The sequence below is a fragment of the Procambarus clarkii genome, chromosome 70 (assembly GCF_040958095.1).
Source record: "Procambarus clarkii isolate CNS0578487 chromosome 70, FALCON_Pclarkii_2.0, whole genome shotgun sequence".
In the NCBI taxonomy this organism is placed as follows: Eukaryota; Metazoa; Arthropoda; class Malacostraca; order Decapoda; family Cambaridae; genus Procambarus; species Procambarus clarkii.
The window spans coordinates 27,256,019-27,267,682 of NC_091219.1; the positions used below are offsets into that span (position 1 = coordinate 27,256,019).

Here is an 11,664-nt window from a genome sequence, read left to right on the forward strand (position 1 = left end):
GAAAATCACATCCCTAAATGTATAGCAGTTGGAGAGAGAGTGAAACAACAAGGGATATTTATACATATTTATTCTATATACAGATGCATTTTACATAAATATTGCAGAGACAAACATGCCAGTTATGTGGTTATTGTTTGCTAATTGAGAGCAATTTATCCACGTTGTAGGCATGCTAGAACAGTCGGAGAAGATGAAAGTGGTAGTGGTGAACGCTTTCTGGTGTGGATACACCACTAAAGCATATAACAAATTTATTAAAGCTCATAAGATTGGTTTATTGTGTCAATTTTTAGCTTTTAAATAAATGATTTTGTTCTATAGTCACTCATTGCAAATACAGTACATAGTTGATGTGTAAATATTGTGAAGTGTATTAGTAAATGCCCATGTATCTGTTATTGCCTTCGCCTCAATAGGTAATTGTATATGGATCAGGTAAATTTCATAGATGCTTCCTTTTAATGGTTACATATCAACTGCTATAGTAAGTGTTAACTACCTTCTCACCATCCTTACCCCCTTGTACTTTACACCTGTAGGTGTTCCTTGCTGCATGTCATCCATCATGTTCACACACTTCATTATCTCATCACTGTACATATGACATTAGCTATGCCAAATGAATATCATTATCAATTGATCAGTTAATCTTTAGTCATCATGGCCAGAGTTGTTTTCTGTTTCTATGTGAATGTTTCATAGGTTTCCTGTCAAATTTTTTGTTGTTATTTATAATTAGGTTAAACAAACATACAGTACTGACCTTTAAGAAAATACTAAATTAGGAGGCAAATGGTATTGAGGATGATGATGGTATCTCATAGATGCTGTAGTATCACAGGCACCGATGTTTAATATAGTTCTTGTCTTCTTTTATAATCTTGTTTATAGTCCTAATGTTTTCTGCCTTATTTTGTTCTTGTGCACCAACCATGTATTTTTCCCCAATTTTTAACACTTATTGTATTTTAACCATTAAAGAAACTTAGGTTTGTTATAACTTCTGCAAGAAATGTGTCCATGTAGCATGCTGTAAATAGTTATAACTCAATTACCTCATTAAAGATTGACTTTAGTGAACCAGGGTTGTAACAAAACATTAAAGTAAGGTATGTATAGGCACACTTGATGCACATTTTGAAAACTGCCCGTATCAGGTGTTGAAGCTCTGCTGTCATGTTCATCGTGCACTCCTCAACACTAGTGCTTCTCCTGCATTTACCAATATTTTGTTTTATTCCTTATTTATAATGTTTCTTGGTGGCCAGTGCCACAGTATTGGTCACATCTATTACCTGTAATCATCAGAAATTGGTCATGTGCAAGAGCTGTAATCAGAAACGAATGCATTTGGTAAACATGTTTGTGTTATCTTCATGTTGTGTATACATTGTGCATGCTATTTTCTTCCCCAAAGTCATAATGATGCATGCTAGCCATTGTTATGTGTAGTGTAGTTATAAACTCATAGGCATGATTTTACAAATGCTGGGACAATATGGTTATCTCAAGTATGCGACATTGAAGCTGCATGTTGTGTGAAGTTTGCTTGGTGGCAGTTGTCAGCTTAATGTTAAGGGGTCACTAACTTTGTTGCTCTTACTTTCAAAATCAACAATATTTATGTTACGTTCTAAATGGCTCGCTTATTCTAGGGACGGCTTGTTAGCACCCAGAGTGTCTACCCCCCCTGTCCCACGCCCTCGTAAATCTTCGTCACTATCCCTCAGCTCCACTCCCAAACACCCGCCCACTGCCCGCCACCTGCCTGCCACGCCTCACGCCAATGGTCATGAACACCACCACAAGTGAGTACTCTAGCCTCTGCCCTAATTCATCCTCATCAATTTCATCATCCCCAAATATCATTATCATCAAAGCACAAAGAAATCACATTAACGTAATGTATCGATGAGAAAATCAGTCGGAGCCACGAGGAAGAAATATGGGTAAATCCTCCTCATGGCGCCTGTTGATTTTCCTCACTGATACATCACGCTAATGGGATTTCTTTGTGAGTTTGAAAGAGATTTAAAGAAAAGCATAGGAGGAAGAATTCCTAGACTACAAGCCAGAGAGCATGGGGGTTGGGGGAAGTGTGTGATACCCTGGTTAGGCTTCAGTGGAAGCCTCAGGAACTCTTGAGATCTCAGTTGAATCCTAGGTTGCAACACTTGACTGTGTCGTGGTGTAGTGGTCTAGAGTGTGCCTGAGAGTAACCGGGCACAGGTTACTCTCATCCTCCTCATGACTCCTACTGATTTTCTCATCAATATTATTCCTAATATCATCCTCAATATTATTATCATTTTCAATATCATTATTATTTTCAATATCAATATCATCCTCAATATCTTTATCATTTTCAATATTATCAGTACAGTATCCTCAAATATCATTATCAATATCATAATCATCAATATCATTATAATTTTCAATATCATTATCATTTTCAGTATTATCAATATCATTATCATCAATATCATTATTAGTATCATTATCATCAATATCATTATTAGTATCATTATCATCATTATCATCCTCAATATCCTCCAGGGACCTGCCCAAAACGCTACGCGTACTAGTGGCTGTACAAGAATGTAACAACTCTTGTATATATTTAAAAAAATCATTATCATTATCATAATCTTTATCTTTGTAAGTATTAGTATCATTATAATCATTGCCATAATATCATAATCAGTATCTTCATTATCATCATCACTAAAATCATTACCATTATAATCAGTATCATTATTTTCCTCTATCATCAATATCATTAAAATCATGATAATTATGATGATGAAGTGTGAGGAGGTATGGGAACGAGGTAGTTTTGAGCGGTAGGTGTGAGATACACAAGTTAACCAGTGATGGTAGGCTTGATGTGTGTGTGTAGGGCAGGTGAAGAGCAAGCAAGTGCTAGTGGTGAGGCAGCTCGTGTGGCGGCACCAGCCTTCCTCCTCGACCTCCGGTGGTCTGCCTCTCAAATTTCACACAGAGTTTTATCCCGCCACCGATGCTTAGCTAAGAGCTTGTTGTTTTGTCCTCAGTTTTAAATAAAAGCGGCGTATTGAGCATTTGAATTGATTGAATTTTTGTTAAATTCAACATCATTTGTTGAATTTATGTTAACGTTTATGCATTATTGTGAGCCAGATGATGGAGTAGTAGCCAGAGGTAGTGGAGAATGTTGGGGGTTTAAAGAGAGTTAATGGAAAATAATTATACCTAACTTCCCTAGGTTTCTCTGTTATTTCCTTGAGGGTTAATGCCTAGCCTTCTTGTGAGAACTACAACTGTGGTGACAGAGGTGAAGGTGATGTCAGGGCACCGAGTGATGCATAGGGTTTGTTTGCCGTTTATTTGCCTGCTCACTTTTTTAGCCACTTTTAATGTGTTGAAACATTATTTTCAGTAAAGCTATGGCATAGTAGAATTTGATGCACCAAATGAATTACTGTTAATGTATTATAGGGGCTAAACTTAAACATTATTATACAGTATTCACCAGTATTTCTACAGGGTGAAGGTCATAGTCCTCATCAGTGGTCTCTACTGATAGGCTCTAGAGCGGCTCTCTTTGGGCTCTAGAGTGCAGCCAGCTGCTAGGAAATAGGCTGGTGGAACAGGCTGGTGGAAACCACTTTAGAGGCTGGCCTCTCTTGAGTTGTAATAGAGACTAGGAAACCCCCTCTTCTCCTCTATTTCCTTCTGTTTTTGGGTTGGGCCTCTGGTATTGACTTTTGGGATTTGATTGCTTTGCTAGTTGGCACCAGGTCTCTGTTCTTTGTTGAGACCCTAACAAGTCTGATGGGAATGTGGGCTTGTAAATGGCCATCCACACTTCCATGGAAATAAACATTCCATTCACCTGTACTGTATGGGTCTCGAACCGACGCGTGTGATGCCGTAGCACAATCAACTAGGCTGTGAGCAGTCTTAAAAAGGAAAGTTTTCAGAAGCTGCATCCTGCTGTATACTGAAGTGCAGCAGGATGCAGCTTCTGAAAACTTTCCTTTTTAAGACTGCTCATAGCCTAGTTAATTGTGCTACGGCCTCACACATGTGGGATCCGCGATTCGAGACATACAGTCCAGGTGAAGGGAATGTGGGCTTCCTTCCTTGTCCCTTTGTCTCTGTTGAAGAGAGAAGTTTTTGGGCTTTGAGGTTGCTGTAGTAGGGTACATAGGTGCCGATCCTCTGTGACATTTCTTTTGAATTTTTGCTTTGCAAAAATTCAGCTAAATTTTTATATTTTTTAACGAGCAATTAAAGAAACGGTCGTATTCTGTAATCTAATTATTAACTAGCACTGCCTACATTATGGAGATGGAAGATGTTGAGTGTTAGTGGCAGCCTGGTCTACTTATTGAACAGTGCTTATCTATCAGTAACTACAGGGAAGTGAGAGTTAGCTCTTTGTGACCTCCCCCCCCCCCCACACCACAGGTTATGGTGTGGATGTCACTGCCATTGAGTTCCTCCCAGTCTCAGTAAGGTGGTATAGGTGTTCTGAACAATGCAAGAACAAACAAATCTAATGAGCTCATTTGCTTTAATGCATAATTCATAATCATGGTGCATTGTTTTAAGTTATTGCTGTAATTGCTATTCTCCCCTTGAAATTTTAGCAAGAGCAGTCGTGGTCACCATGGCATGCAGCGTGCTCCGTCGCTGGACTCGGCAACCCACCGGGATATTCCGCTCTCACCCATAACTCGATTACGAAATACACACAGTGACAGGTGAGTCAAGATCAATTAAACACTTAGGTGTTGTATTCCTAGAAATTTAATATAGTGTATCATTAGCATAAATGAGTTGCCATACTCATATATAAAAAAAACCAGGAGTCCCTAAACCCTTCACGTTTGTTCTAGCCATTTATGATAGGACTGTGTGAGACAATGAGGGGGGTTTTAAAGTGCTGTTCTATGTAAGATTTAAGATGTATGATTTGTTTTTCATCTTTCTAGCTCTGAGTCTGCCAATTGTCCATTAACTTTAAAAATTAATACTTATTTTTATTTTAAAATATTTTAGTTATATTTTTGTCCATATCATTTCACAAAATACAGTGCAATAAATGATAAACAATATCTCTCTGGTTTGCAGTGAAACAGAAGACGACAGTCCGCCTTCGCACCGCAGGAGTTCGTCCCGCCTCAGTAATGGCCCTCATCATGGAAAACACTACAAGAAACCCCAGCAGCATTCCTATAGCCTTCCTGCTACCCCCAGAGTCAATGGAAGCTCTCATCAGTCGGGTCTCAATGGAAGTATTCCTCTTGGCACCTCTCCATCACATAGTGCCCTCCCATACCTTCTGGCATCACAGCTTTTTGATCAGACCAACACAGAAAACATATCGCCTAATAACAGCCACTACATTACCTGCCAAGCTGGCATTAGCAACCTTGAGAACTCTGTGTTCCTGAGACAACAAGACTGTAAACTTACAGGTGCCATAGATTACAGCAGCCTTCCCCTCCCTCGTGAGGACCATGAACCAGTACGTAAACATCAGGATATGAGCAGACACATGAGTGAGCCATGTATAACACAAGCCCAAAGCTGTCTGGGCAGCAGTCATGCATACTCTCCCAAGAAAAGAGGAGTAAAACACAGGCCCAGGGTCAGTCTGTCTGGTAAAGAGAGTGGCTTTATGGACAATATTAAAGAAAGTGGGCAGAGTGAAGGCGAGACTGAAGAAATCAATGCTTTAGAAGTGCAGTGGAGATTTATTCAGACACTTGTGGCAGAGCTAAATGCAACAAAGGCTAATAACAGAAAGCTGATGGCAGAATTGCACCAAGCCAAAATGGATGTTCAAGTTCTAAAAGCCTCGATTGACTCCTACACTGAGAATGGTCTTCAGCCTGGAGCAATAGCAGGTACTGTACTGCATATTTATGAACCTAACTGGGTGTCTATAACCATGGTGCTGGGTCACCATGGTGTCACCTGGGGGGGGGCCACTTCTGGCTGAAGATATGTAATCAGTTTTCCACTTGCATGGTCATTGGAAACTCAAGATTCACAGCTAGCAGGCTCTTTGTAGTCTTGAAGGATTTCCTCTTCAGTGGTTTCCTCTCCCTGCCTTTTTTGGCTTTGGTCCATTTAAGACAGTCAGTTCCTTTTCCTTAAGCTTTTTACTGGCATGTCTGATGTATGTTGAAGGGTTTTTTCTAGCTTTTATCATGCTGGTTAGGGGTGCTGGTTGTAAATATTTTTGTAGCTTCACATCAATTTTTGTGATATGCAACTGTTTGGACTGTGCTTAAATACATCTTTCTCCTGAGGAGCCCAGTTTAGCAGGTTTATTTTTACGTTAGCTGAATGACGTATATGCTAATGTATGTTCTGTCCCAGTTATGTCCACGTAAATGGTGGAGGAACTAGACAATACTTTTGATTTTTTTGTATTTGCAGCACATTGAGCAGTCTTCATGTGAATCTGGTTGCATCTGCAGAAAACCATATGTGAGCACTCTTTATTTTACCATTCCACAATCGCAGTGCTTTTGGAGAAGATGCAATATGTTTTGACCAGAACCAGTGGAAGATAATTTTTGCCGGAAGTTTTATAGGCTGCATGCTTTTGCTTACTACCTTGAGGCCATTTACGTTTTGGTTCAAATCCCTGGTCTTGTGGTGGCCCAGTCAGGTTTGGCTTCCTGCCCTCATCATGCAGAGGATTGGCCCTAGATATAATAAGGATATCTCCAGGTTCCTCTATGCATATCTTCCCATATTGAGTTACAAGGGTGAATCTAGTGCCACCTGTATAGGGAGCTTAGCTAGCATCATAGGGCTTCTTGTACTTTTATGAGGTCCACTATTGGGCTCTTCAATATCATTTTTCTTTTTTCTATAATAATGTGCATTTCATGTACAGTATATTTAAACCCAGATTTTTTTTTTTTATAATGTCATTGAATGATTAGTTTATATTAGTTCTTTACATTGTATCCTCATCATCATACATTCGTGTTACGTTGTTTTCATGACTTAGGTAAATAATTCACATGCTACGCGTACTAGTGGCTGTACAAGAATGTAACAACTCTTGTATATATTTAAAAAAAAAAAACATGTAAACAAACCAAACTAAAAATGTACTAAAGACATTATGAATAAATTTGTTGCATTTGTTTTTGTATGGTATAAGGTAGAGCAGTTTGTAAGCATATATTTTAATTAGCAGTTGGTTCTTGCTAACAACCCTGGTTAAATAAAACATTCTTTTTGTAACTCTTGTTCAAAATTTGTATTTGTTAGTCAGATATAGCCATTATGATAGAAAAAAGTTTGCCCATTTTGATGGGAAGTGTGGAATAAGATAAGTGTGTGTACTTTTCAGAGATGGTTGGTCAGATCCATGCGGCTCAGAAAGTACGAGATGAGGCCATGATGGCGAGAATTAAACTTGCCAACGAGGAGCGAGATGCAGCTCTCACTCACAGCAGAGTGATGATGGAGAGGCTGAGTCTCTCGCCTCGGGGAGCTGGTGCACCCACCACCAATGTTGATGCTGCAGAACAAGTATGATGAAGCCTTGGGGTTTTTCTTGTATATTTTTATACCTAAGTAATGTTGTGTGTTTTGCCATACCGTACTGTTCATCATCAACTTTTCACTGATAATTTAGTTTCTTTATCCCTATGCCTGCTGGCTTTTATTTACACTTACGAAAATTAAATTCACTTTCTTAACTTTGACAACCACCTCTTTTTTTTTTTTGTTGCATATGAATGTTCATGTATTATTGGACTCAATCTTTCATTTGTATTTGGTGTACTTGTATCATTCATATATTTGTAATTTTGTAATTTGTGGAGTGAGATAACAATTTAAGTATCTATACTTTAAAAGAGAATGTGTCTGTCTGTCCAAAGTTGGAGGCCAGATGCTTTTTGCTAGGCTCACACCTTTGCATGGGAAACTGTCTAGGATATAGGATGAACATAGGCTACTCATGGTCGGCCTATGCTAAATACTTTTAAGAAATGTTAGTCTGTAACGTTCCTTCCTTTCCCTGTGCAATTTTCATGAAGTCTGAATTGAAATTGTGGATGCATTTTCTGTAGAATTTACTACGCATTTTCATAAACTGAATTCATATGGGTTACAGTGATGAAAATACTGAGTAGGAAAGATGCTTAGTGATGAAAATAGTGAGTAGTGAAGACAGTTATGGTGCTGAAGATAGTATATACAGTACAGTGAAAATAGTGTGTAGTGAAGATGTAAGAATTGGGGAGAGAAATGATGAGCACGGGAAAGATGAGGGAGACGGGGAACAGGGGAAAGATGAGGTAGAAAGGGAACAGATCAAAGATGAGGGAGAAGGGGAACAGGGGAAAGATGAGGGAAGAGGGGAAACGGGGGAGGTTTAGGGAAGCAATATATATTTTTGATCTAAGGCCATTGTGTTGGCTCCTTAGGCACACTCCCTCTACCCAGAGACTGCATAAATCCAGCTTGGGTTAGTACAATTTTGTCCACTTCAATGCTGGTTATTTTTGTTCAGATCTGAAACCATTTGGAGGAAAGGAGACATGAAACATTTTTGTAATTCATCCCTGTATGACCTTCAAAATATACATTACACTAAACTGTACACAACATCTCCTTCAAGCAACACCTAGAATCAAATAGACTGACAAGTGTTATACAATGCTAGTCAGCATTCTTGCTTTCTTTTCAAGCTCCCTCAGTTGTGGCCAGTGTTGGCGAGGGAGCTCTTATGGTTTTATTCACCAGTTGATATTCATTTACACCTTTTACAGGATCTGCCATCTGGTGGCAATAGTAGCTGCACCAGTTCCCCGAGATGGAGTGACAGACGCCATCGTAGGTCTCATGATTATACGCCGTCATCAGTTTCTTCAGGTGCTGCATATACATCAGCACCTTCAGCCTACACACAGGTACCGATGTTGGTACATTTTAAGCATCTGTGGTGATGGCACGGACAATGTTGGGATTAGACTATTCACTCACTGAATGAAAGCTTGGTGTATTCTGCTTTTCCTCAACTCTGAGATGTACCTTCCACAATACATTTTAGTAATAGAAATGTATTACGAGTGCTTACATTTAATGTTATTACATATCTCCAAATTTCTGTACAAGGGAAATGAGAAGTGCTTGGCTGGAGTAGTGAAGATGCATGGTATGTGAACCTTGGAACAGGTATGGTATTTCTCTACTGCACAAAAGCCTTCACACTTCTCTATATCCACACTGACACATTCATTTCTGGGATACGATCATCTTTTGCTCTCAAATTATATGACAAATTAATAATTTTTAAGATCCAAATGTTTGCTTTTCTTGTAATATTTTTATTATGGTATCACCGAGTGTTGAAACAAATCCCTGGTAGTTAATAACTGTACTCACCTAGTTGTACTTGCAAGGGGGGAATGGATGTGTCCAGCGAGCCACTGCCCAAACTTGCTGAGCTTGGCCTAGTTTGGTGCAACTAATAATGGCTTCTAAGATATTCACTGCTGTACAGATGCCAGGATCAATACTGAAGTGAGGTCTAGGTTAATCCAAAAATATGACTTATTTACTGTTCAATATTATTATTATTATTTGTTTAATGTTTTGAGTTTTGTTATCAGATGTGTTAAAAGCTTTGATTAGATTGTAGAGAGAACTGCTTCAAAGATTGAGACAGATGAGGGACTGGGTACAGGGAAGATACATAGTGTTGACTCAAGGTGTCAGCAGGCAACCTTCTGATACAGGTCATACATGTCTAAAAAAAAAAAAAAAAAAATTGTAAATCATGATACAGTACTGTATATCGGTATCTATCCACATTATTATGCCCAGCACCTTCTGGCAACTGTTCTTGATGCCAAACTCCTGCTGACAGCTGTTATTGATGCCAAGCTCCTGCTGGCAGCTGTTATTGATGCCAAGCTCCTGCTGGCAGCTGTTATTGATGCCAAGCTCCTGCTGGCAGCTGTTATTGATGCCAAGCTCCTGCTGGCAGCTGTTATTGATGCCAAGCTCCTGCTGGCAGCTGTTATTGATGCCAAGCTCCTGCTGGCAGCTGTTATTGATGCCAAGCTTCTGCTGGCAGCTGTTATTGATGCCAAGCTCCTGCTGACAGCTGTTATTGATGCCAAGCTTCTGCTGGCAGCTGTTATTGATGCCAAGCTCCTGCTGGCAGCTGTTATTGATGCCAAGCTCCTGCTGGCAGCTGTTATTGATGCCAAGCTCCTGCTGGCAGCTGTTATTGATGCCAAGCTCCTGCTGGCAGCTGTTATTGATGCCAAGCTCCTGCTGGCAGCTGTTATTGATGCCAATCTTCTTTGGTGCCATAGCTCTTATCAATACTGCACTTGTTTCTGACACAACACTTGTCTGATATCTCAACTTCTCTGCACCCCTATTTCTTCTATTCATCTGTGTCTAACAGTACTAGTCACTAAACATTTACTTTATGTATTTGCTGTGTGGTGAATTCGTATTGAAACAAACTGTTTCTCGTTTGTATTTGCCGTTTGTCTATCTCATTACCCTGTGTGAAGCTCCCTCTTTAGCTAGGAGGATAGGAGACAAACTAAGTGCATTCTATATATATACCGGTAAGTGTTCTATGAGCACTGTCTATAGGGACAAATTAGGCATCTGTTTTTGCATCTATAGCATGAAAATTAGGCATCTGTTTTTGCATCTATTGCATGAAAATTAGGCACTAGTAATTATGCATGTGGCTTATTACTTTCTAATGTTCTGGAACTGCATGATAGTGTTGGCATCCCTGCTTTGTACTGTGTGGCTCTACCCCTCGAGCATACATCAATCGGTAGTCCGAGTAAAATCTCAGTAGATGACCTGCAGGTACCTGTAGGATAACTTACTCTATAATCTGGCTATAATCTTATGTATTTGATGCACTATTCATAACTCATTATTTTCTCATCTACAGAATCACTTCCATCTTAGAATGGCTTAAAAACTTGCGATGAAGACAAGTTCTTTCGTAAGACAACTCTAACAAACCTGGTTTCTTTCTGGTGTGGGTGGGGGGTGCGGTGGTGATGGTTGGGCTGTGGTGTGTTGCTGCTGTGGTTGGCTGCCAGGCACGAGGCAGCTGTGTGGTGCCTGTGGTGCTTCCCGAGACAGCTCTGCACCCTATTTGTCGTGTGTTTGCATGCTCCTCACTATTAAGGTTTTCCTTATCCCTTTATAATATTGATCTGTAAATTGATGCATATTTGATCATTTTAAGTGTCTATTTTATTTGCGTTTGTATAACATTCTTAATTAAATTTATTGCATCTATATAACATTTCTGTATGGAAAGTTTTGTTAATATATATTTGTTTTTTTGCTCATTATGTAGAAAGTCCTGTAAAATCAAAACAAATATGTACAAAAAGACAAGTATTAAATTCCAGTGTAGCTAATTTTTGGCAAATTTGAGATGTGGAAATGAAAAGTAGAGTCTGTGGGTAACCAGGGATCGGAGCAGCGGTCCCTCGGCGACCGGGAGTCTGCTACACTTGCTCAGCTGGCCACCCTGGAGGATGAACTACGCACACTCCGCCTGGCCACAGCCATCCACCACACACTGCATGAGGGAGGTGAAGGCGGTGCGGCTGGAATAGCTCAAGGTAAAATAATCATGCA

The 11,664-nt window shown here is 39.6% G+C and overlaps 1 protein-coding gene across 2 annotated transcripts in view; it reads left to right on the top strand.

The window, feature by feature from the left end:
• The window catches only part of LOC123744844 (uncharacterized), a 28,972-nt gene that overhangs the window by 4,559 nt on the left and 12,749 nt on the right, over positions 1–11,664 (top strand). The window contains exons 3-8 of one of the 2 annotated variants that reach the window (XM_069311763.1): positions 1,659–1,811; positions 4,638–4,751; positions 5,122–5,900; positions 7,370–7,551; positions 8,799–8,939; positions 11,495–11,648. In XM_069311763.1, coding sequence (XP_069167864.1) covers positions 1,659–1,811; positions 4,638–4,751; positions 5,122–5,900; positions 7,370–7,551; positions 8,799–8,939; positions 11,495–11,648 — 1,523 coding nt within the window. The remainder of the gene's footprint in view (positions 1–1,658; positions 1,812–4,637; positions 4,752–5,121; positions 5,901–7,369; positions 7,552–8,798; positions 8,940–11,494; positions 11,649–11,664) is intronic. The other variant, XM_045725015.2, reaches the window with a different exon arrangement.